This window comes from Callithrix jacchus, chromosome 4, assembly GCF_049354715.1.
Source record: "Callithrix jacchus isolate 240 chromosome 4, calJac240_pri, whole genome shotgun sequence".
Taxonomy (NCBI): domain Eukaryota; kingdom Metazoa; phylum Chordata; class Mammalia; order Primates; family Cebidae; genus Callithrix; species Callithrix jacchus.
In genome coordinates this window covers 114,250,703-114,277,165 of record NC_133505.1, presented here as the reverse complement: position 1 = coordinate 114,277,165, position 26,463 = coordinate 114,250,703, and the positions used below count along the sequence as shown (strand labels likewise).

Below are 26,463 nucleotides of genomic sequence, written 5' to 3'. Positions count from 1 at the left end.
AAAAGTGATCCTCCCAGATTTAGAAAAAAACCTTTATCAAAGGAGAAGCACTAGGCCAGGCAAGGTGGCTCACGCCTATAATCCCAGCACTTTGAGAGGCTGAGGCAAGTGGATCACCTGAGGTCAGGAGTTTGAGACCAGCCTGGTCAACATGGTGAAAACCCGTCTCTACTAAAATACAAAATTAGCCGGGCACAGTGGCACGTGCCTGTAGTCCCAGCTACTCAGGAGGCTGAGGTGGGAGGATCGCTTAAGCCCAGGAGTTCTGGGCTGTAGTGCGCTATGCCAATAGGGTGTCGGCACTAAGTTGGGCATCAATATGGTGACCTCCCGGGAGCGGAGGACCACCAGGTTGCCTAAGGAGGGGTGAACTGGCCCAGGTCAGAAATGGAGCAGGTCAAAACTACCCTGCTGATCAGTAGTGGGATTGCGCCTGTGAATAGCCACTGCACTCCAGCCTGGGCAACATAGCGAGACCCTGTCTCTTAAAAAAAAAAAAAATACAAAATTAGCCAGGTGCAGGATCGCACCCCTGTAATCCCAGCTACTCCAGAGGCTGAGGTGGGAGGATCGCTTAAGCCCAGGAGTTCTGGGCTGTAGTGCGCTATGCCAATAGGGTGTCCGCACTAAGTTGGGCATCAATATGGTGACCTCCCGGGAGCGGAGGACCACCAGGTTGCCTAAGGAGGGGTGAACTGGCCCAGGTCAGAAATGGAGCAGGTCAAAACTACCCTGCTGATCAGTAGTGGGATTGTGCCTGTGAATAGCCACTGCACTCCAGCCTGGGCAACATAGCGAGACCCTGTCTCTTAAAAAAAAAAAAAATACAAAATTAGCCAGGTGCAGGATCGCACCCCTGTAATCCCAGCTACTCCAGAGGCTGAGGCAGGAGAATTGCTCAGAACCTGGGAGGTGGAGGTTGAAGTGAGCCGAGATTGTGCCACTGCACTCCAGCCTGGGAGAAAAGAGTGAGACTCTGTCCCCCCCACCAAAAAAAAAGAAGCACTGAAGATGATTTTTCTTTTAACTATGATAACCACTTGACTGAGTGCATCTCTTATTTGCCCATTTGAATTGTATATCTTGAACTTGTGTATTCACAGATCGCTGTTGAACCTCCCCCACAACACCAGCCATAGAGAATATCTGCCTTAAGTCTATGCAAGTGATCATATTCTTCAAGGACCCAAAGGAGCCCATCCTCAGGCTACATCCAGCAGAAACCCCAAAATCCCAGAAGAGACTGCTACTGAGCTTTAAATTCTGGACTTTTTCAAACATCGAAGGCCAGGTTTGCCTTTTTTTTTTTTTTTTTGAATAATGGCAGAGATGCCCCAAGCAAAAGCATTTTCAGTGGGAATCAGTATTCTGTGGCTTGTCACAGGAATCTTACTCCCTTTGAACTTTCCTGAGAATATTTATACTAGACTAAAGTAGACGTGATTGCGCTAGATTTTATCATAGTTCAGGGAGTCTTCTCACCTCACTCCACCTCCATGGGAGGAGTGCACTTCTCTGCCCCCTTCAGGTTGGGAAGTTTGGCCATGGATCTAGCTGTGGCCAGGGGAAAGTAAGCAATGTGAAGTGAGTATCAGCTGTAAATGTGTTTGCATCAGCCTCTTAAACTTCTGTACATCGCCATGAAAAAAAGCAATCCTAGGAAAGCTGCTAGTCCAGAATGAGGAAACTTTGGAGCTTATTTATTTATTTATTTATTTTTGAGATGGCGTTTCACTCTTGTTACCCAGGCTGGAGGGCAATGGCACTATCTTGGCTCACTGCAACCTCCGCCTCCTGGGTTCAGGCAATTCTCCTGCCTCAGCCTCCTGAGTAGCTGGGATTACAGGCACGTGCCACCATGCCTAGATAATTTTTTGTGTTTTTTAGTAGAGACGGGGTTTCACCATGTTGACCAGGATGGTCTCGATCTTTTGACCTCGTGATCCACCCACCTCGGCCTCCCAAAGTGCTGGGATTACAGGCTTGAGCCACCACGCCCGGCCTTTATTTATTTATTATTGAGACAGGATCTCACTCTGTTATTAGGCTGGAGTGCAGTAGCACGATCACAGCTCACTGCACCCTTGACTTCCTGGGCTCAAGCGATCCTCCCACCTCAGCCTCCTAAATAGCCAGAGCCACAGGTGCACATGACCATACCTGGAGGGTTTTTTTGTTTTTTTTGTTTTTTGTATTTTTAGTAGAGACTGGGTTCCACCTTGTTGCACAGGCTGGTCTCAAACTCCTGGGCTTAAGTGATCTGCCCATCTCAGCCTCCTGAAGTGCTGGAATTACAGATGTTAGTCACTTGCCCCGGACTCCCTGGAGCATATTTAAACCCAAACTATAGCCCAGCTCCAGCTGAGCCCACCCAAGCCCTGCACAGCCACAGGAGACTGGCAGTCCTGTGAGTGAGTTATAAGCGTAAGTTGCTGTAAGCTTTGAGGGATGTTTGTTATTTGGCATTATTGAAGGAAAACTCGACTGATAGAGATGGACAGCCTTGGACCCATCACTCAGCTTTACTAAATCTTGTCACTATCTCATATTTTTTGAGATTATTTTCTTATGAAATTAACCATTAGAGAAACATTTGAGGCTCCTCTAAGTACCCTTCACCAATCCCATCTCTTTTTGGATGTAGCCACTATCAGTTTATCATACTCATGCCTGTTTTAAATGTTTCCTATACATTTATATACCCATAAACATTGTCTAGTATTGTACTGTAGGTTATAAAACTTCATATTTTATATGAAATTAAAATATAATTTTATATTTTAATACACCAAGCTGTATGTGTCCTCTGCAATTCACTTTCCCCATAATACACACAAACACACTGTATTTCAGGTTTACCCATGTTGATAACATTGGCTCTAGCCATTCACTTTGCCTACTGCAACATTGTCTGTATTCGCTACAATGTATCTATTCTCTGTTGATGGACATTAAAGTTGTTAAATATGAACAGTGTTGCAAGGGACATCCTTGCACAATCATTGAGTACTGTGCTTTTCTGCAAGACCAATTCTCATTCTTTGTAGAATCAGTAGACTGGAAATGCCCAGCTGATTGAAATTTCACGTATACAGTCTGCAAGGCCATTTTAGCAAGAGCAGTGGCATGAGCAACTCTTGCTGGAGCTACCACCCAAAATGGGTCCACAGTGCCTGAGGCCTTGGGCCCCTCTGGTTTCCATCTCTGGCCTTTGCTTGTGGGACCAGTGCCTTAAGACTTGCTGGGAACATCTGGATGACCTTTCTACTGCTCCTTCCACATCTTACTGAACATATGAACTTTATCTTTTTGATCATTAAATGATTTCAAGTGTCTGGTCAGGATTGAAATGTTGGCAAGAGAGTTAGAAACAGAGGAAGGAACGAAGACTCCGTTAATCGGCCTCTTTCTTCCTCTCGCAGCAATTTTTCTAACAGATGCAATTACATTTGAGAGCTGTAGAGAAAAGAATCTTATGTTTTATTTCTTTATTCATCATTTTCCAAATGGGATTCACTGTAAGAAGGAAATTGCCTCTGTAGTTCAGTTCTGCAGGCTCTGTGCTGAAGTGCTCCAAGCTTAACACCAGCTGCTGCCACTACCTTTTTTCTGGTGGGTGAGAACCAGCTAGAGAGGAGGGTAAGAAATCAGGCAGAGTTAATTTAAATTCAATATATTTTTATTCTTTGTAAATACAATGAGTACAACCTTTTAACTTCACAAATCAGTTAATTCACTTTGTACAAGAAAAGTTTTACTCATCCTATGATAGTCCAAGTGCTGAATTTTTTTCCTCAGTGCTAGTACCTAATAAACCAAAATGTGAAAAGTACAGCAGCTATTTAAAAATGTTTGTTTCTACATTTCCATAAGTATAGAGTCATATCAAAGGAGCAGCTTAAAGTGTAGGATGGTGTGTGTGTGTGTGTGTGTGTGTGTGTGTGTGTGTGTTCAAGGCTTTACTAGAAACCAGTTTTCGGAAAGGCATTGAAGAGTCTCAGGCTGTTAGCAATGAATCAATCAAGAACCCTTTTAGCATTCATCTCCTTGTAGTTCCTTCTGCAATTACGTCCATATTCATTTCCTGTCTGGTGTGACTCGCTGCACCACAAGTTTGGACCCCCACTGCCTTTGGTTTCAGCACTATGTTAACGGGACAGCAATCTACCTCACTCAATCACTCATCTCCACTTTATTTGGTTTTGCTGTTTTTATTCATCCTCCCTTGACTTACGTTCTTTTAGTAAAGCTCTTCTCTTTTTGAGATGTTATCCAACCTGAAGTGCTGGTGAGAATCTCATTTCGTCCACCAATTCCTTTGACAAGGTTGCCTGGCCTATGGTATTAAAAAAGAAGAAAAAACAAAAGAAAGAGAAAGAAAAGAAAAAAGAAGATAGAGGAGAAAAAAAAAAAACAAATCACATGGCATAAACTACTTTTCACTTATAAACTCAGTTCTGAAGGCCACTTAATAATGTATTACAATAGAGGGGAAACTTATGATAATACTTTTGATTTAAAACCTACCATTATTTTTAAAATAAATGCTCCAACATAACATAGTTCTGAAGGCCGCAATATGATGTTATACACAGAGCTATATTTGGTTACCAAACTTTATATGCTAAAAAGGAAAAGAAAGCACTACTTGTGTTTCAGCTTTTGAGAGTTCAGCCTGATTTTCCAGGTAAGAGGCAGAATGGCGCGGCCTGTGGCAACCCCCAGTTCGCCCCCTCCCAGGGCATGGCAGCAGTGAGTTTTCAGCGCAGGCGGTCCTGTTGTACCCCTCTCCTTCCCAGCCGCCCCACCCTGGTCAGGGCAGCAGGTCATAGCTACTGGAATGCTTTGTGTCAACTGGCATTTTTTTCCTGAAGGCTACACATTCCCCGGTGTATGCTTCCTGAAGGGTTTGTTAGTTGAGTCTTGTTCTCCATGGGTCGAAGTTCATCTGATACTGTCCCATCCTGAAAAGTGGGTACCTTGTGAGCTTAGATATCGCTGGATTTGTACATATCTGAAAGCAGTCTTGTAATTGGCACGTTGCCGATGGTTTTTTTGAAAAACACTTCTTCTATAGTTGATGGGCTAATAGAACGTAAAGCTGGCAAAAGCAACAGGAGTTTTCCAAAGCGACAGGGTTGAGTGGGATATCTGGAATATGAGAAGCCGTGAAAACAAGGTCAGAGTCCGTCACTCATGGAAATCAACGTCTTATACTTGAACACACATCCTCTCCAGCACCATTTCCTGATCTGGGTCTCTCAAATAGCACAGTATCCCTGCAGCAAAGTTCTGGACAGGCACTGTTGTCCCTATTTTGCAGGTAGACTACTTGAGGCAGAGAGACCATAAATGATGCTGCCAAAATCACATGGACACGCTCTCTACATTAACAAAAGGAATGCATTTTGTTTGGAGAAAGAATAATTTTAAGAAACACAATAGTAATTTTAAGCCAAAGAATAAATCTAAGGTTCCCATTATAGAAAACGACCGGGACATTGAGGATAAAGCTAGCAACAGAATCCACGTTTTCTAATTCTCAGGACTCCTTCACAAGGCTATTCCCCTCAAATAAAATGGTTTCTTTTTCTAAGCAATTCTCCAAATTATTATTCAGGCATTATACTTAGTCTCTCTCAGGAATAATTCCATCCTTATTACACTGCAAATTAAAGACTAAGTTCTGTTGGGTGGCAGTTCCACCCAACTCTCATGTCAATGAAATTGGCATGTAATTAAAGATGTGAGAAATTGCTTAACAATTTCCTCTCTTGATGTCCAACATACATCTGTGCTCAGATGTGCAAGTTCAATCTTCTGCTGCCTTTAGATGCCTGCAAGCCACCTCCTCACTGCAGCCCTGATAGTTCTTCAGCCAATAGTTAGAATTGTATCAATATGCATAAGGAGGGCTCCCTCCACTGAAATGAACCACCTAAAAAAACTGAGCTTCTGGGATACACATCTGTGACTAAGCAGGGTTCAACCCAGGCCACAAGGTGCTAGAAACTGAGGGATATCAAAATTCCTCTGAAGGAGTCAGGTAGCCGTGTTTAGCTGCCTGATAACTCCACCCTGCAAATAGAGTTCAGGAGAGCAACTTTCATGCTTGTCTGTTTGGCTTTGGGCACATAAGAGTCCTTCTCTTCCACAGAATAAATACAAGGCTTATAGTTCATTTTGGGCTTCTCAGGACCTCAGCTGGCTCTTTCACTGTCCAGCTTCATGACCACCTGGGGACAGGGGCCACGGGACCACTTTTAGTAGTGGGGTATGGAAATGATGAAGCTTATCTACATTAAAAAAATACTTAAATCCTATCACTTGTTCTCTTTGCTGAATGTATTTCTAATGTTTCTTGGAAAGTAATCCCCAAATGCCTGTGTCCCTTTCACCTTGGACACTTCCTTTCTTCTACAGCTCTGCTTCCTTTCCCAGGACCAGGCATAGTAGAGAGAACTCTGCAGCAAGTCAGAGGCAGTGGCTGCCTGGACAACCTCTGCCACATCTGCAGCACCCGCCCAACATGCTGAATGTTTCCTATGCGAGAAAGGATGATTCCATTGCAAGAAACCATTACCTTCAGAAAGAATGAATTTTGGGGAATCCATAGACAATTAACTCCTGATTTTCTGCGAATAGATTACCTGCTCATCTACTCACCCATTTATTTTATTCTCTAGTTGGGAAAGGGTTGGTTAGTCAGTCAACAAAAATTAATTGTCTATTACATGTAGCATACTGTACTACCAGAAACAATAGCAATGTGTGAGGCCAGGTGTGGTGGCTCATACCTGAAATCCCAGCACTTTGGGAGACTGAGACAAGAGCATCGCTTGAGCCCAGAAGTTCAAGATCAGTCTGGGCAACATAGCAAGGCTCATCTCTACAAAAATTAGCTGGGAAACTGTAGTCCCAGACACTCAGAAGGCAAAGGTGGGAGAATTGCTTGAGCCTAGGAGGCAGAGGTTGCAGTGAGCCATGATTGCACCACTGCAATCCAGCCTGGGCATCCAAAACAAAAATAAAAACAATGTGTGTGTGTGTGTGTGTGTGTGTGTGTGTGTGTGTGTGTAAGAGAGTGAGACAGAGACAGAAAAAGAGAGAGAGAGACTGACTGATCCAAATTTTTAGAATATTTACGCCCCCGTCTTCATCCATTAGCATTGATAATTGGGTTTCCTTTCAGGTTTAAGTGTTTTAGGTCTATTACAGATTTGCATATTTTATCTTCAGTTATAGCATATAGTTTGTGTGGAATGTCAATTCCTAGCCTTCTCCTTATGTCCTGAATAATTAGAGAAATAGCTTAGAAAGCTGTAATATACAATTAGGCTCAGTTTCAGTTTGCATGTTAACTTTTCATTTCAATTTCAGATTTTATTTTTCTAGACAGGAAAGTGCTAGAGGAAAAAGTGTTCACTGATTTGAAGGGCTAAGAAATAAGGCACAGTCATTTTTGTCACGAGTATGACCCTAGATATAAATATTAAATTACAGCTACAGCTGATATCAGAATGAAATAAGAATTCCATGAAATAAGAAACTCCATAATTCCATTATTTAATAAGTAATAAGATATTTATGTAATATTCTAATATTTAATAGAAATTGCAAGAATTCCATGTCACAGCAGATGTGCTTTTTCCACACATAATTTTCTTCTTTTGGGGTGTTGGGGAGATGTAGTTTACTTGCTACTTCTCTAAAATAAGCTGTTGTTAACCCATGGCTGAGTTCTCTCAGGCCACCCTATCAGCAGGTCCTGGCACACCAGGCTCCCCTCCTCATCCACCTCCCTGGCAATTCCTACAGGATCCCTACCAGGTCCTCCACCACCCTCACCACCCCTTCCCCACTGCTGAAATCCTCCTCCTATTGAAGGACCAACTCACAAGTTATTTCCTCTACCCATCAGCCTTTCTGATTTTCCCCTCACTCCCTCTGACTAGGATTCATCTCTCCCACTCCCCATATTGCTTTCCCTTTCTTCTCTAGTTTGAACTGACGTGACACTGCTGCCCACTTCTTGTGATGATAAGGGTAGTGTCTTGCTCCTTCTGTTATCCCATAATGCCTGCCTGCAGCCCTGCATGTGGCCAGAATGGCAAAGGCTTGACTAAATCAATAACTGAATATTACGTTCTTCTCATTTTTAAGTTCTTAATATCATAATGGCTCTAAATGTCAAGGGTCGGTTAGGATGTACAAGTTAGTTTGTTTATGTTTGTTTGTTTTTTAGACGGATTCTCACTCATTCTGTCACCAGGGCTGGAGTACAGTGGCACAATCTCGGCTCACTGCAACCTCCACCTCCCAGGTTGAAGCAAGTCTCCTGCCTCAGCTTCCCGAGTAGCTGGGACTACAGGTGAGTGCCACAACGCCCAGCTAACTTATGTATTTTTAGTAGAGATGGGGTTTCACCATGTTGGCCATGCTGGTCTTGAACACCTGACCTCAGGTGATCTACCCTTCTTGAACTCCCAAAGTGCTTGGGATTACAGGTGTGAGCCACTGTGCCTAGCCTACAAGTTAGTATAAGTACCCAGATTATGTAATCCTCCATTTAATAATTTTGAACAAATATTAAGTGCCTACCATATATATATATATATATATGCATACACACATATATTCTGTAATTTAATATGGATTAAAAATGTCAAATCATAGCATTTTAATTTGGAAAAATATATACAGGTGCACTATCTGTCAACATAGTTTCAGTGATATTCCATGGACAGGGAATAGTTTTATTCATTTAGTATTCAAAAGAGGGTTTATGATAGAAATAAGGAGACCCTAGCAGAAGTGGTATCACCCTGAAGGGACAGAGTTGACTTGGGATTTCTCTGACCCATTTGTTGAGGAAGGCATTAACAGCCTCTACCCATTTGATATATTTATTCCCACCACACTGTCTATAGCTCATGTTGAGATTATGAAGATGGGCTTTCACAGGTTCCTTTCAAACCAGCCTAGAGAAAAACAACTCGATTCTAACCTCAAATCTACCACAGTCCTAACTTAGTAAACTAGCGAGGTTCCATTTATCATTAAAAGCCTGGTGTCTGGCATTTTCTTTATTTTTTTCTTTTTGAAAATGGCATCATAAAGTCTATACTTCTTTTTCTTTTTAAAAAATTTTTTGGTGGAGACAGGGTCTTGCCATGTTTGCCCAGGCTAGTCTCGAACTCCTGAGCTCAAGTGAACTGCCTGCCTTGGCCTCCCAAAGTGCTGGGATTACAGGAGTGAGCCACTGCACATGCCAGCCTATACTTCTTGATGAGCTTGGCCAGTGCTGGGCCAGGAGGGGCTTTGTTGGAGCCCCAGTGTTGGACAGATAGTGCACCTGTGTATGTTTTTCCAAATTAAAATGCTATGATTTGAAATTTTTAATCCATATTAAATTACAGAATATATGTGATAGTAGGCACTTAATATTTGTTCAACAGCCAAGAACAGCCTGTGCCTGTGGGCCCTGCCTGGCCAGAAGTAACCTGGTAGATGTTATGACTCAAAACAACAGATAGCAGTCACCAAAGCCAAACAACAGTTATGATAGGTGGAAAGATGGCTTCTCTCGGCTGGGCATAATGGCCCAGGCCTGTAATCCCAGCACTTTGGGAGACTGAGGTGGGAGGATTGATCACTTGTGGCCAGGAGTTCAAGACCAGCCTGGGCAGCATGGCAAGACCTCATCTCTACAAAAACTTTAAAAATTAGCTGGCTAAAAAAAAAAACAAATTAGCTGGCTGTGGTGGCATGCACCTATAGTCTCAGCCACTCAATAGGTGTGGGGGAGGATCGCATGGGCCCATGAGTTCAAGACTGCAGTGAGTCATGCTCACATGCCACTGTAATCAGCCTTCCAGCCTGGGCAACAGAGCAAGACCCTGTTTCAAAAAAAGCCCTCTAGAAAGTTCTCTCATCCTTTTATTTGAGATTGGCATCTGAAGAAATGTACCTGCATTTTCTCAAGGATGATGTGACCAGTCTCTCATATACCAACCATTGCACTTTGGCCTTCATTTTTGACCCCTCCATACCCATTCACACAATTGTTGTTCGATTATTTTGATGGATCAACTTGTTCCTCCAGGACAACTGTAATATGTCTGACAGCGCTTTCACTTGGATCACCTAATTAGATTTGCTCCTCTCACCCACCCTGCTAGATAGGTAAGGACATGGATTCTCCCTAAATTAACTGGCTGGCAACAAGATAATTAGTCACAATGTTCGAACTAGCTTATTACCGCCTGCTCACACATTCACAGTGGAGGCAATTTTCTTGAGTACGTGTTCAAGGCAAACAAGGGTCACCTGGTATGGATGTAGCTGTTGAGCGTTAGCTGAGCCTCATCTTGAAGGGCTGCAATGGCGGCAGCATTCCGGAAACTTCTCAGTTCAGAACCACTATGTGTAGGAACTAGAAATGAAGACCAGGAAACTGTGATAGACAGCACAGAAATTGCATCTGGGTGCCGGGCACAGTGGTTCACACTTGTAATTTCAACATTTTGGGATGCTGAGGCAGGAGGATTACTTGAGGTCAGGAGTTTGAAACCAGCCTGGTCAACATGGTGAAACTCTGTCTCTACTAAAAATACAAAAATTAGCCAGGCATGGTGGTACATGTCTGTAATCCCAGCTACTTGGGAGGCTGAGGCAGGAGAATTGCTTGAACCCAGGAGGCAGACATTGCAGTGAGCTGAGGTTGTGCCATTGCACTCCAGCCTTGCTGACAAGAGCATGACTCTGTCTCAAAAACACAAAATAGAACAAACAAACAAAAAAAGCAGAAGAAAAGAAATTGTGTCTGGGAACGCACCTCTCTGGAAGTGGATGCCCAGCAGAACATGCAAGTTCCCATAGCAATCAAAAATGGGGCCAGATTAAGAGTATCAGCTCCCTTGAAAACCATCACCTCTTTTTGCAAAGCTCAGTTCAGACTTTGAGGTGGCTGAATTAGTGAGGTGGCAAAACTGGAGAAGGAGAAGAAACAGGGGTCTGTGTCTGCTTACCGGCTTTGAAAGTGACGATGCATTTTAGACAGGCAAATTCAGTAGCATCTAACCGGAGCTGTCTAAATCGAGCCACCACCTCTTGTAAAGCCTGTATTTCAGATATGATCTTGTTCAGCTTCTGGGAATCTGTGTTGTCACCATTCATGCCTGGAATAAAAATATGGGATAAATACTCTAATATGAAGGCATTTCATGATTTAATATTGATTTTTGACAATATTCTGCATATCAATATCTATTCAATTGTCACTCTAAGATATCTGATTCCATGTAAACTGGCTATATTGTATGAAAGTTAATATAAAATCTTCTCTTGGATGATAACAAACACAGTAATTTGCATTTAAATAACAATGCAAGCAGTCATGAATACAACAAAACAACATTATTTGCATTTAAATATAGATTTATAAATGACAGGTATACTCTATTGTTCAGCAGGAATTTGTTATTCTTTACATGTTGTTCTTTTTTCAGTAATGTATTTTTATGGTAATTTCTACAACAAAGTCATTAAATTGTGCAATTCTTACCAGATACAGCCAGTAGAGTGTTAGCATCAACCGGAATGGCCCATTGTGCTATTCCTAGAACAAACAGTTCTCTCCAAGCATCTTCCAAAAGCATCAGCTGTCATACAATAGATGTATAATATAATATAGTGTGTAATTTATAAATTTATAAACAATTTCACTATGTAAATTTCCATTATTTTAAAAAGTGTTTTAAATGCCTGTCTTGGTAATTTTTTCTGAATATTCTAGCTTTCCCTTATTTTCCCATGTTTTCCTTTTTGAAAAGGTGCCTATAGATCTGCACATGCATTTTGAGAGTCAGCCATTCCAATTCTCCAAAGTTTGCTTCTCTCAGAAAAGGATTTGCCCCTCTTGTCCTTGTATCCACCCATTCCTGACCACCTAGAAGCTCCTCTGGAGACCGAGGCTTTCTGAAATGCCAGCAGCTCAGCAGGTAGATTCCCCTCACAGAGTATGCTGCTATTAGCAGGATGGAGGATTCCTCAGATGCTTGGAGAGCTGGGTCCCCATCTTCCTAGAGGGTTGAGGGGCTGGGCTGGGAGAGAGAGAGAGATCACTAATTCCCAAGAGGCATTCAGGGAAATCAGGGTGTAATTATGTTAATCGGGTTTTGCTCAGTTTTCCTCATCTCACTGCCTGATTTTTCTGAGACCCATAAATGGACAGCATCAAGGTGCTTGTCATTTTTATTCTAATAAAATGTGCTACTGAATATTTAAAATGAAAATCTGTCTCTTTTTCCAAATTAATATACCGGATTCCACTTCACTGCACTTTGCTTGTTGTTGAAGGATTTCTACCAAAGGACTAAGTGGCAGACAGTAAGTAAATTTTGTTTGGGTTAGAGTATACAAATACTTGTTTAAAAAAAAAAAAGCCAGTCTACACACACACACACACACACGCACACACAGAAAATGGTTAAAGCTAACCAGTAAACCTGGTCAACCATAGGCCCTAACTACCTTAAAAAATCTCAAAACTCAAAAAGCAGCCAATTCTAAATAATTTATGTGAAAGAATTTCTTTTGGGAGTTAAGAGCTGAATTATGAAGGCTTGTAACCAAAATCACAATTAGACCAAAGGATTTAATTTATTAAATGTTTTATTTTTAGTTTCATTGCATTAAGTACAGGAAATAAATTTAAAATGCAAGGTAAACAATAGCTAATTATGGCCATATTTGAAAGGGCAGCCCATAAAAAAAGAACATCTCATTCTAGAAGATGAAATGCTTTTAGCACATTGCCCGATCTTTTGGTAGAAAACATACTTCATAGAAAGGGGCACTATTATGCTTTAATTAGGTATGAAATGAATTGAATAAATAAATCCTTTGCTTTTAGAACTACTTACTAGCCTTTTGGGAAATGTGTCATTCATTTCTGTGAATGCACTGGTAATAGCCAATGGTTGTGAACACTTCATTTTCTTCCTTTCCTTTAAGGTTAGAAAAATGTTAACAGGAGCCATTTCTGATATTTCCAACAACAAAATTTCTGGGTCTTGGTAGAATGCAATGTTTCACTGCATACACTTTTTCTTCCTCTGAATGTCATTTACAACCACAGAATTATGCAAAACACCTATTTGTTTACAAAATGTCTAAAAGCATGTGAAGAATCAGGACGATCCTAGCCTGCAGGAGGTGTGCCATGTGCTCTTTGATTTTATATGCTGATCAATTAATGACCCAAACTGGGAGCATCACAATGGAGAACATAAAGCTGAGAATATAAAATAGTAACATTAGTTCCCAAGATCTCATGAGGCAATACTCTTACCCCCTTCCCTCTCAGTTCCAATGTTCTTAGTAAAACACTGTTTTATCAACAGTTTTTAAAAATCATCACAATTTTAAAATGTGAGATTATATTTACTGTTTCAATCAAACAAAAAGAGGTAATGTTCTTTTATGTGTGTTTTTCATAGACTGGACCCAGCTTTTCTGAAATAATGTAATCACGTTTCTTGCTAAGGATCACATAGGAAGATATTTCGAACCCATGGGAAGAAGAAAGTAAAAACAAGTTGTTCATTGCTGCCAAGAATGGATGCCTGCCTTGGTGGTTTATCCAGGGATGGTGGGAGTTTTATAAGGCTGAGTGCTACCGCTTCTTTCCCAGCTCTCTTTATCCCAAGACATCAGTGCCCTGGTGGTCATACCTGGTCCTGCAAAGACAGCGTGGAGAAGGCTGGCACACTCTTAGCCCACTTGATGCTCATGAAGAGAAGTCTGGCAGCTGACTCGCACACTGACTCCGTGGCCACTTCATAGAGATACATTGGGGTCCCATTCACTTCATGGGGGTACTGGGTGGGGAAGAAAGAAAGACACCTGGAAGTGAGGAAACCACAGCTTTGCAAGAAAAGGCAAACGTTTAGTTTCTAATTAAAGCAGGGAAGGGGATAAAAGGAATTTGGATGTTTTGCTTAAACATGCAGTTGCCATAGGTGGGTAAAAAAACAAAACACCTATATCGATAGAGTCTGAAAAGTAATACTGATTTGGGGAGGCCCATTTCCAGTCTTTGGGCGCCTCTCCCTTCCAGAGGGTCCTCTGGCTTTTCTATCCCCTGCAGCAAATTTTCCTTGTGCTGAGCCAAGTGCCAAGCCTGGCTCCCAATTTAGACAAGAGCTGCTTGCATTTGTGTAAATAAAAATAGATGTGAAAAAAGTATAAATTAATAGGCATCACAAACACAAATATGCATATGAGTATTTTTAGAAAGGATTAGTATATTATGGAAATATTTCAATTAGACATCTTAATCATTCACAGAGCATTCCCATTCATAACTGACAACATATTCATAATGCTACATTCCCGAGCTTATTATACACATCAAGGGTAAGAAAGCAATATGAAATATTGTGTGTGTGCATATGCCCAGGTGTCTGGCTTCCCTGCAGTGTGGGGCTGCAGCTGACCCTCCTGTGGGGGAGATTCTAGGCCCTCTTCCGCCTGGAGTTAGGGACTTCGTAGGTATCAGCTGGAGGCCTGGAGAATAGGCCCTAGGTGGCAGCCTTTCCAGGTGGTTCAGGCTGTGGCCCTGCTCCTACAGGATCAACTCTGCTATAAATCCACCTGCCTCAGAAGTAGGTGAGGGGAGCATGGGAAATAAACTCAGATTCCTCAAACTGTTCTTACAGTGTGATCTCCACATTTCTCTCTCCCACGAGAAACTCGTGGCTTTACCCAAGATAAATGCAAGCCAAGATTTGCAATTCTGGGGCCCTCCCTCCAACTGTAGCCAACTCCTCTCCTCTAAAAATGAACGTTGGTTCTTCTGCCTTTAGGAACACCCTGAGGCTGCCCTCTGGGTTTAGATGAGGGCTCCACCCACCACCAATCCCCAGTGGGTGTTTCCTAAAGGTGCAGGCTCATGGACTCCACCCTAAACTTGCTGAAAGGGAATTTCTGGGGTGGGGGTTGGGATAAAATCGGGAGTGCACACTTGTAGCCACTCGGAGGTTGACTCTACTGTACACTCAAGTTTGAGCACCCCTGGCTGAACGAAGGAGAGCAGGAGGGCTGGAGCTCCATGCAGAGACCAGCCAAGCACCCTGGAGTTCTCTCCCCACTTTGCTTGACCCCAATCACTGCTCAGAAGAACTGGGTGCTCCCTCTCCTCCATTAGTGGCACGAGTCTCTTTGGGCCCAGCAAAGCCACTGACCTTGGGCGTGGGCTGAGCCAGGCTCACGAGGGTCTGCCGCTCAGGGGTGGTGGACACCGCGGCCAGCTCCAGGCCGTGCGGTTCCAGCTGCGTGACCGCAGTGAAGAAGGCCGGCGCAGGGAGCGCCGCCGAGGGGAAGTGCGCAGCCGCCCCGTTCTCCTCCTTGTGTCCACGGAAGTAGAGGGCCACTTGCTTGCGGATGGTGGACGTCCGAGGCCCCCGCTCGTGCTGCACGGCTGCAGAGGCAAACAGAGAGACGCATGCCGGCCATCAGTGACGTCGCGACACAGCCGCTGCAGCGCTCCCCCGAGCCCCGCTCCAGTGTCAAGTCTGGGCAGGCAAAGTCGCCCAAAAGGTGAAAAGAAGGGAGGAGCGGGAATGTAAGGGCGGAGGGGACTCTGAGATCGTCTCACCATTACCTTGAAGAGATTCGGAAGCTGAGGCTTAGAAGAGGGGCCCTTGCCCAAATTGCCAGGACAATGGCAGAGCCTCAGGCAAGACTAGGTGTGTTCTCCGTGCGTCCAGGGCTCCTCCCCACCAGGGAAGGGGGTTTTGCAGGGAAATCAGAGACCTTTTGGGAGGGAGTAGCCAGGTATCCGCGCCCCCATCCAAAAAAGAGGGAACGTCGCGCACTCCAGGCACCTCGTCTCTGCACAGACTTTTCCAGCTCGGCCCAAGAACAACCCTCCCTATCCTCAGTCCTTTCCCCACATAAATGACTTTTGGCCTCTAAGGGCCCCAGGAGAAAAGGACCCGAGCCCCGGGATCACTAGGGGATGCAAAGAGGGAGAACCCGTCTCCGAGTAAGCTGGAGAAAGGCAGGGGAGATGTGACAATTACCACCAACAGTTTAAACAAACAAATTAATTCAGAGCAATCTTCCGCCCGCCGAGCTTGACAACTTGTCAATACACAAGTTCAACAGGTTGGACGCTCCCTCCGGCTTCCTGCGCCGCGGAGGAAGGGGCTCTCTCCTCCTGGGGCTGCCACCCTGCCCGGGCCGCCTCATCAAAAAGCCTACCCGCACCCCTGTTCCCAGGGCCCACGGTGTCCTTCAACCCATTCCCCTCGCCCCCTGCCTCGTCCTGGGGCGCCCTCGAAAGCCTGCAGCGGGGGACGCAGCTCGGACTGTGCTCCAGGCCCAGGAAGCACTCACGTCCTGGTTCTTTCTGCTTCACGTTTAAGAGCCTCGGGAGAGCTGGGTGTCCGAGGCACCCACGGGCGTCACCCTGCGTCTCCAGCCCCCTTTCCCTCTTTTCTGTAGAACCGAGAGAAGGTTCTGGAAAAGCTCACTTCGGCCCACTGGTCGTACTGATTTTGGCATCTTGGTGAATTTGCAAACAGGACCTGGAAATTTCGCGTTTTCATGTCTCTGCCCTCCCTTCTCCAACACCGTAGGATCTCCTCCCCGGGAGATTATCCGGACTGCAAGATCTGGGGGAGGCTAGTATGCTTAGGGGTGGCCACGAAGCGCTCCAAAGAGCGGAGAGAGGAGGGATTAGGACCGGAGGCAGAAAACGCGCGCCCGTTCCCTGGAGAGTGGGGTCCCCCCAATCGCTGCCTTTGTGGAGATGATTGTGGGACGCAACTTTCTGATGTGGGCATGGGTCTGGCCCTGGGGAGTTCTAGGGGTCGCCAGCGGCTCCTGCTGAGAGACGGGAAGGATACGACTGAAAGCCCGAGGCCAATTCCCAGCATCTGGAAAGAAGCGCTCCGGAGTTGATTTGCATGCATAGGAGTGCCAAGTATTTTCTGTACATATAATTTCCTTACTACTCAATCAACATTAGAATAAAGGGATGCACTGATTACCGTCTTTGTTCATGTTGACTTCCAAACACTTCTTCAGCCGACACGCCCTGCACTGGTTTCTGTGAGTCTTGTCCACCGGGCAGCCTCCCTGGAACAGAGCGCAGGGGGTCAGCGGTCCCCCGGGCCTTTAGGCTGGAGACCCGGAACCCGCACCTGGGCAGGGAAACCGCGTGGAGGCGCGACCTTGCCGGGCCGCAGACCCTGGAGCCCCGAGCCTGGGCCTGCGAAACGCTAGGGCCTTGGGCGCGAGCAGGGCCAGATGGAGAAGGGACTGGGACGCCCCAGGCTACTTCAAGAGGGCCAGTCCTGGACCCTAAGCAAGCGGACAAGGGGAAAACGTCCTTCTCCAAGCAGGTGAAGGTCAGAAAGCCGGGTCTGGCAGATCCCGCAAGCCTGAGAGGAGAAGCTCGCTAGGGAAATTTCCGCCACTCGCGGAGTGGTGGAACAGGGACGAGACTTCAGGACCGAAGACAGCGACTTGGCCCCAGAAAACCCAGAGGCCTCTGAGTTCCGTTAGGAGCTGGCTTTGGGTCGGAATTCACGCCATTCCGCCCTCCCGCCAACGATTCTTTCTGCTTTCAGTGCTTGAATCCACCTCTTTCTGTCACTTTCTGGGTGAGCCCGTTCATCTATCAGATAAATCTCTTCCATTTATTCTTCACACTCCTGTTACCTCACTTTTGCTTTTGTATGAAGTCAACTTTATTAACAGCAAGTTGAGAGTTTTCTTAGAGACTAGCCTCAGCCCAGGTGGATAGAAACAGCCCTTCCTGGAAGGTGAGGGGTTAGGAGTGCAAGGCCTAGAGAAGGTGAGGGTGAAAACGGAAGAGCTCAAGGCCTGAGAAAAATAGAGAAATGCCCACCCTGTTAACAGGACCGGGAAGGCAATGTGATGGACTGTCAGACCAAAGGATAGTATGGACTGAGAACGTTAGTCTGATAACTAAAAAAAAAAGGTAGTCACTTCTTTAGAACTATTTATACGAAATGCATGAGAAAATAGATGTTTTGCCTAATGCAGTTTTCTGGAAAAATATTAACCATTGAAAGAGGAAATCTACAGATAAAATCTCCTTTGACATTTATTCAGTGTTGGGCATCATTACCTAGGGAACATATACATAGATACAAAAAGAGTCGTGTGCTTGAGTTTTATACACAAAGAATAATTTAAGACATTGGGTGCTCTCCTATATTTATAGAAGTTGCTACTGTTACATTTGTAGTGAGAATAAAGATAATAAATATATTTTTATTTCGCTTCATAATCTCAAAATTTCATATACTCTGGAGTTGAAGTAAGTATGTTTTTATCCCCTGAAACCTTTAGGGGGATATTATACATTAGAAATCATTTTTATGAGTTCACACGTCTCCAATTTAAAATATGTTGATTTATTTAAAATAAAGGTGGGACAGATGTTCATAACTATTTCTAAATGTCCCCATTACTGTTAATAGTAAGTTGGAATATAATTTAATCTTATAATAAAAGAAAGAGGAAATGATTTTTGGTTCCTAAGTGAATTACATAGGGCATCTTTGCTGGCCAATGTAATAGTTCATTGTAAATAGGTTTTTAAAAAACTTATTATTAAATGTAATCATATATCTATCCTCAGATGGTGTCTTTCCAGTATTCTTATAAACATGCAAATGCAAAATGGAAACCTTCATTAGTTCTTAAGTGTGTCTTCAAATCAGATCAAATGTATATAAATATCTAGTGCTGGAGAGAAGAATGAATGCCTCAGCTCTGATCATTTACTCTCCTTGCAAGAACACCAGGCCTGATGAGTCTACTATCAGTCCTTTACAAGCACTTGGACTGATATCAATATGTTTGAATTGATAGCCATCTCCTTTTAAAAGATCAAGCACAACATAAGAGATCTTGATTTTCCAATTCTGTTCACTGCATAAAAGCAAAAGACAATCTAAGTAGAAGTTGGTTCAAATATGACCACTCCCAGTAATCACACAATCCTGTGAGGCTATTGGGATACAGTCCCGTGTAAAATGTAATGTGTCCATATGGTGAAGCTAGAAACTGGTACAGTATCCAACTAAACAGGTAACAGGGCTAGAGAGCTCAAAATTTATCCCAACACCGATATCTTATGTTTTTGCCATTAATCCAAATCTATGAGAAAATTATATGAGCAGATATGACTTCTGAAAAAGACATCAGAATAATTCACTAGCACCAGACAATGTACGCGTGTGTATACATGTAGCCTATATGTTAATTAGGGAAAAGTGTTTTGCTATTTTGTTGCCAAAGGATGACTCCTGACTAATGCACCCTCAGGGATCTTTCCAGGAGTGAAGGAGGAGGACTCTGTGCTAAGGGTCTGAGTGGCTGGCTAAGGAGAGGGCAAAGTGTGGGACCAGAAGGTTGATCTTAGTTAAAAACTGCCTATTGCTGCACTGGAAACTGAGTCAAGGGATTCTGTTCACTCTTTCTAGAAGCTTTGGCTCATACTCAGCCCATGCCCAGATTCCTCTGTCTCCTTGAGACAGTTCTGCCTACTCAAGTCCAAAACAAACAACTGGGCCCATCTTCTAAGCAGAGAAGGAAGATGGGGATGTAAAAGCTTCAGGAGGGTCCCAGCTGCACCTTCCTTTTGACTTCTCTTCTTCCTCATTCTGCCCATTTCTGACAAGGTGCAGTTAAGGTCACATGGGTGCTGAATTCCCACTGTCCACTTCCAGAGCAGCCCTGCGTCTCCCGAGTTGAAAAGGCACAACCCTTCAGAAAGCACTGCCTCTTTTCCAAGTGGCCAGCGATCACTTGGGGGGATGGTCTCAGCTAAAGGTGATGGTGACCTTGACTCAGATGTCTGTGTGTCCCTTACTTCTGCATCCCAGGCGAGTGATGGGGGACTGAGCTTGACGCTGCTAGGAGTGAGTGTGGGGTGGGCAGACACAATAACAAAGCTCTTTCTCCTGCTTGCTACGTGTAGTTTAGATGCTAAATTCTTTAGGTCCCTGGTGCTGGCTTTAGAGCCACTGGGTGTGGGCCTTACCCAGTGTCAAAATCTGTCAGGATTATTAAAAAAAAAAAGGGGGGGGGTGTAAGGAGGCTTTAGGACTTCAGACTTCCTCCTGCAAACTCATGTCTTCCCTTACCTCTTCCTGCCTTTCCCCAGCCAAAGGGCCTCCAAGAGTTGAGGCAGGAAGGAGGGGAGAGGAAGGGAGAGGTCAGGGCCGGGTCTCTCCTCAACAGCGTGGAAACTCAGAGGAGGCCTTGGCACAAACAAAAGAGTGAAGAGGCAGCAGAGGGGAGCCGAGCAGTGCAGCCCTGGCTAAGGTACCTGGTTTCCAGATTTGCAGACATACGTCCTATTCCTTCGGATGCTCCGTTTGAAAAAACCCGAGCAGCCGTCGCAGGCGTAGACCCCGTAGTGTTTCCCCGAGCTGCGGTCGCCACACACTTTGCAGGGGATATCTAAAATACGGCCTGAAATCGCAGGAAAGACGGGGAAGGGGGGAAGGGGCGAGAGGGAAAGGAGGGCGGAGAAGAGGGAGGAAAGGGGAGAGGGAGAGAGAGATGCTAAGCAATCTGACCTCTGAAGGGATTAGCACCGAAGCTGCCGTAAAAGCAAATAATGAAGTGATTTTATAGCCAAACTTTTTTTCCTTGAGCAAGTGTCAGTTTCCTACAATGAGCATTATTCATGCACCGCTACATGTATTTGGGTCTCCTCTAATCGCCGAGACCCATTTTGGAATAAAAGATGACAGCAGGCCCGGGCGGCAGCGCGGCCCTCCGCTGCCTTTCTGCTCCGCGGAAAGTTTGGCCGCCTCCCTCCTTCGCTTTTGCATTTAACAGAGAAAGTTGTTAGTGAGCGCGCAAGGAGACAAACTTGAAATGTAAAAGGGAAAAGAAGAAAAACAAACACGGCTGGAACCAGGGATGGCAGCTGGAAGGCAATCGAGTTTTCTCCGAGCTCCGCTGGGCGGTGTTATTATTAGGATTATTATTGTAATGCTAATACTTGGATTATTAATGATAATAAGGGTAGTGGTAATTGGCCAACTTTCTCTTTACCTATTTAAAAAATGCTTACTGAGTCGCTTTGGAGAAATTATTTCTTTTAGGAAAAAATTATTTTCTCCGCAAAGTGGTTCGGGACTAGGCAAGGGAGAGGGAGAGACGCAAGTTGTTAGTTCCCTGTCGGGTTAGCTTGGGACAGTCATCCTTCTCCCTCCATTTCCTAAGCCCTTTCTCCCTAGAAGACTGGCGTCCTCACTCTTGGTCCTACGTGGGTTTCTTCGTCTCGGTTTTTCAAACAATGTTGAGCCTGATATTTTTTTTAAAATCTGGCTGATTTCTCTAGGCTACATCCTCCTCTCCCCATGGACCCTAGCTCAAGAGAACTTTCCCTGGAACTCCCTCAAGCCTGGGGCGGCCACCGACCCTGGAGGAGTGTTAGGGAGATGGTAATATGTGGCGGTTTAGAAAGGGAGGAATTATTTTCCTCTAAGGTTCAAGAGTCCAACAAGTGCCTGAAGCGGTTTATAGGAACTTAGAAATGCTTCCTCTCGCAAAACAAAGGGAGTATTAAACTGTTAACTTAATTAACACTTTAATTTTAAAAATAACAATAGTTGATAACAATTGACTTATTAACACTTGCTTTTCTCTTCTTCTACCCATCCAAAGGCCTCCAGTCTGGGCCCCGATGGCCTCTGGCATCCCCAAAATTCGACAGCTGTTGTTGAAGGAGCTTGGGTTGGGGACTACCAGAAGGTTGGGGTGGGGAGGAGCGGCAGTGAAACGCCTGGGAGGGAAACAGGGGAGGTGAGGGCGTGGCGAGGGGAGGGCCCTGAGGCACCGGAGGTGTAAACTTGCTCCTGGAACCCGAGGCGTCCGGGAGGTCTCGCATCCTGGGTCTCAGCCCCATCTCAGGTGGAGGGGGTGGGGAGAGGGAGAGCAGGGGGGACCGTGCTTGGGGGTGAGGGGTGTTTGGTAACGACCACGCTCGGCCGGGGTAATTACAACCCCGCGGCAGCACCTGCCTATAGAGCCACCAGTGACCCGTCAAAAAGAGTAGCATGGGAATTCGGACTGCGACAAAGGCGGGCAGGGGAGGCGCGCGGCGCGGCGCGGCGGCCACGGGCTCCGCGCCCCCTCTCCCACAGGGCGGGAGGGGAGATTGTACTGCGGGAGGGAGGGGCTGGAGAGAGCCAGGCGAGGGCACAGCCGGTCTAGTCCTCCATTCCTTCGGGCCAGTCACTGCGCCCAAGGGAACTTCTGGTCGCTCAGGAGCCGGGTCTGGAGCTCCGCTGCACGGCACCCGCGGGCTTCAGAAGCAGTAAACTTGGTTTCCATATTTTGCAACCATCCTCGGCATAACACGGCCCTCTGACCGCGCTAGGGTTCATGTTTAGGGCCCAGCAGCACTGTCACCCCAGCCGTCCTCTTCCCCGTGGCACTTTGAAGATGCCAAGATGAGTGAGTGGGAGGAGCGGTCGTGGGGTCTCTTTTTCCCCACTTCCCATCCGGACAGGAGGCCCATGACAGCATCTCTGGAGAACCCAATGAGGGTGGAGGGAAGACCAGTGCGGTGTGGGGGACCTCTCCTAGGACCCCCCGCCTGCGCTTCCGGACTGTTGCCCCCTAGGCCACCGCCAGTGCGAGTCCTGCCTCTGCGCAGACCTCCGAGCGGCAGCTCCTGGGGCAGATTAGAGAGAGACAACCCGGCTGGGGCGGGGCCCAGGAGGGAGGGACGCGAAAATTCCGGGGCATAGCGGGTCTTCGCCTCAGACTCCGCCACCCAGCCACGTTAAGGTGACTTGGGGTCACGAGACAAACTGGTTGACCCCGTTGCAAAGCTCCTCTCATTTAGCAAGCCGAGCGAGCTCCGATGTGAGGCGAGCAGGAGTTTCCTGAAGCTGGAAAACCGTTCTTAACTTCCCTCGCCAGGGGGTCCTCTCCGGGCTTTTTGTGTGTCATAATTGCCTAAAGATATATGGCAGCTTCGATTACTGTAATTACCATCAGAGGCTGTTGAAAGAAGTTAGTCTGGGCTGCAGGGGTGACTGGCCAGGGTCTCGTTACCACCCAGGCGGGGCTCCTGGTGACATCTCTCTGCTCTCCAGCCGCGCAAAGCCGGGCAAGGCGGGGGCTGCAGCTCCGGCTGCTCGACCCAGTCCTGACCCGGCCCGCTGCGCGCCGACCTCCTCGCCGCCCCGGGCCCGAGGGACGCAGGTCTTGGGTTGGTTGCTGCCACGAGTCTAAAAAGGCCTAGAAGCAGCGGCGCCACGGGCGGGGGCCGCTGTCCTGCGGGCCTGAGAAACCTCAGCAGCCGCGTCCCGACTTGAGCCGGAGCTGGAGGCTTCCAAGGTCTCACTCAGGCCCTTGGGAAGTTGCAAGCGCCAAAGTTTCCGCAATGAGCCCGCTGTGGCTTTTCCCCCAAAGTCTAGGGGGCCAGCCTGCCTCCTGGTCCACAGCGGGGACGCAGCCGCAGGCGGGCAGAGCTTCCCGCCTACTCCTCCCTCGCCTCTGAGGCCTCACCTTTCCAGGGCCCCCGCGGTTCCGCACCCCGAAATGGACGAAAGAGCCCGGGGCTCCTTACTTCCAGGGGTGGAGGCGAGGGCCTGTCCCGGGGCGAGCTAGCCAGGAGGCCTGCGGAGACCCGCGGGCTGCAGTTTTTGCAATGGAGGCTCAGAATGCAACAGAAAAGGCCTCCTGCACCTCCTGGGAAGGATACTCAACGTCCCCGAATGCGGGCAACAAAAAGCGAGCTCGCTTTGCCTTTCAGGGATTCCAACAACCAGGGCCAGGGTAGGCCCGAGCCTAACGGAAAATCCAGTCCTGCGCCAGGGTCGGCTCTGCATTCCGGCCGCAGTTAGGGCTCCTTCTCTGCTCCCTCTGCCCCAGCTCGAAGCATTTCTCCTTTTCTTTTTGTTCACATTCATTTTGCTCTAATTTTTAAAAGGTCAGCACCCAAAGCAAAACAAAACGGACAAAGTGAAAACACAACCTCCTTCTTGGAGGGGGGTAGGAGGGCAGGAATTGTATCCCTCTTAAGTGAGACTTCATTACCAGTCCTCAGAAGTATCTTTGATTCTCCCAACTTTCAAAGACTCAGGACAATGAGGGCTAGTGAAAGGGGGAGGGGGCGGGAAGGAACGCTTAGAGCGCCAAAAAGGCTATCTGCGAAAACAACACGGGCGGCCAGAGAACTTCGGGATGTGGGGACTGCTGCAGCAGCGGTTCTCCCCAGCCTCAGACCCTGGAGCTCGCAGCCCTGGGCCAAGGGATGGCGGGAATTGAAATGTCCCCGGGAGCTCTAAGCACCGTTGTCGCGCCTGCTCAACACCGCAGGGGCCTGCACAGTCTTGGGTTCCGCAGGCCCGGTGCAAGCAAATGCCCTCGCACACACACTTAGCCCTGCGCTCCCGAGTCTCGGGTGGTGAGAGGTCAGCTGCGGCCTGGCGTTGGGTGGGAGAGCCAGCAGCGAAGGAAGTTCGAGGAAGGAGCGAAGCGCACGGAGGAAGCAGGCCCGGCACTCCTGCCTCTGCTGTGCTCCGGCTCGAAAAGTTCTTGGGATTAGGGATTTGGTCCTCTCTTTGCTAGAGTGGTTCGCCATACTTTAAATTCCCCAGTTATGACCTACGCGGATTTAGGATTAAGGAAAATGTGACTTTAAAATTGTTTCTGCTTCCCAGTTTGCAGGATTATTTGAAATAGCTAGAAACGGGGTGCAAAGCATTCCATTCAAAATCCGCTTTGCACAGAGTTGCTTTTGCGCGCTGGAGCTCGGAGTTTTGAGCGTGTGTGTATTGTGCTACCGCCTGAAGCTGCGGCCCAATTCCCGCCCCCGTGGCTCCCCCACTCAGCACCTGGTGACTAAAGGGAGGCAACTCGTTCGACTGGTGGGCTGCGCGGGTCGCAACCTTCTCACCGCACCAGATGGGGTGCGGGGGGGGGGTGGAGATCAAGCAATCCAGAGGCAACGAAACAGCTCTCCCCTCACCATGAAATGCTCCAGCTCACGGTCTACAGGAGCTGGGCCGAACGCACACGCCCTCTGGAGTTCCTCTCCTGGGCTCGGAGTCGCAGCGCTCCGGGCAGGACCTCCCCAGCCTCCCCGCTCGCCCGCCCCAGGCTGCGCGCCTAGGCCCCACGGCGGCCCGAGAGGTACCCACTTGTTGATCCGGCCGGCTTGCTCATGCTGGCTGTTCCGGGGCGGAGCGGTTGGTGGGCGCTGCCCGAGTCCCGGCCGGCAGCGCCCGCCTCGCCGCCGGGAGCCGCCGCTCTCCAGCCGCCCTCCAGCCTGCAAGGCTCCTGGGAGGGATAGGTGGTGTCAGTCGCGCGCTGCGCTGCTCCCTGGGGGCTCAGAATTCGTTCCACAGTGGAAATTTAAGCATCCTTAAGTTTCTTCCCGGCTCTTGCAAAACCGCAGCTGCTAGGAATGCTGCTTGCTTGATATGGACACATGCATGGACAGACAGATGGAAAGATGGACGGGAAGACTGAGGAAGAAGGGAGGACAGTAAGAGAGGGATGTTAAGGACAGAGACGGAGACACGAAATGGCCTTCCTACGGAGCAAAAAGGGCAAAATCCCCTTTTTCCCCCATTCCTGTCACTCAGTCTTCAATTTCTCCCTCTACATAGGCATGCAGAGTGTGGGCAGATTTCTGCCGACCGCTGGTCTTCCAAGGAAAGAAGGAAAACGCAACCGCAGTCTTAGAGGTAGACCGGCTCTGCGCTGCCGGAACCCGAGCGCATAGTGAGAAAACTAGATTGCTGGGAAATCTTCCGAGGGAAGAGGCGGCCAGGTCCCGGTTTCCGGGGAGAGCCGCGCACGCAGCAGCAAAGGGTCCCCGAAGTTCATTACCCCGTGACTTTGTGCTTGTCGCTGCGGGCTGGGTCCCCTTGTAATATCTCCAGAAGCGCTCTGACAGGCAGCCGCGGGGAGGGGAATAGGGCGTCCCTGGCCCACTTAGCTTTTCCCCCAACTCCTGGCGGGGTCTGACGTCAGCCATGTGCGGGGAGGAGATGGGAAGAGGGAGGGGGTTAAATGCTAATGATATTAATGAACCTCCAAGCGGCTTCCAAAGAAAATGCAGGCGCTCTCGGAGCTTACAAGTTAGAAAGTGTGAATATGGGAGTGTGGCTCTGTGCGTGCGTGATGGTGAGGTCGGTGCAGCTCGTAATAAAAATGAATTCGTATATTTCACGGCAAGAGGGAAGGGGAGGGGTGACGGGGCTTTCTCAAAACGCTTTTCCCCCTCTCGCCAGAGTGCCAGATAGATTCGAGGAAGAAATTGGGTGGCTGTGTGCTAGTGTGTGATTGTGCGCGCCAGACATGGCCATGTGAGTTGGTTCATTCTTGGTCCCGTGCCCCTTCTGTTGGGTAAAACTTGGATCTGGCCCGAGGTGAGTA

General features: G+C 47.2%; 1 protein-coding gene across 1 annotated transcript; it reads right to left on the bottom strand.

The window, feature by feature from the left end:
• Positions 1-3,661: 3,661 nt before the first annotated feature.
• Positions 3,662-26,001, bottom strand: NR2E1 (nuclear receptor subfamily 2 group E member 1). The gene is made up of 9 exons (XM_035296448.3): positions 25,221-26,001; positions 20,378-20,523; positions 17,061-17,148; positions 15,249-15,484; positions 13,737-13,883; positions 11,567-11,663; positions 11,031-11,180; positions 10,330-10,435; positions 3,662-5,151 (listed from the first exon to the last, which is right to left on the bottom strand). Exons 1-9 carry the CDS (start codon positions 25,243-25,245, stop codon positions 4,989-4,991), a joined length of 1,158 nt encoding a protein of 385 aa, XP_035152339.1. The 5' UTR covers positions 25,246-26,001; the 3' UTR covers positions 3,662-4,988.
• Between the last annotated feature and the right edge of the window lie 462 nt (positions 26,002-26,463).

Excerpts from the sequence above, each read along its gene's own strand:
- NR2E1 (XM_035296448.3), bottom strand. The coding sequence starts at position 25,245 with ATGAGCAAGCCGGCCGGATCAACAA. Across the intron at positions 20,524-25,220 it reads CAAGCCGGCCGGATCAACAA|GCCGTATTTTAGATATCCCC; the intron begins GTGGGTACCTCT and ends CTGCGATTTCAG. Across the intron at positions 17,149-20,377 it reads TCTGCAAATCTGGAAACCAG|GGAGGCTGCCCGGTGGACAA; the intron begins GTACCTTAGCCA and ends GCTCTGTTCCAG.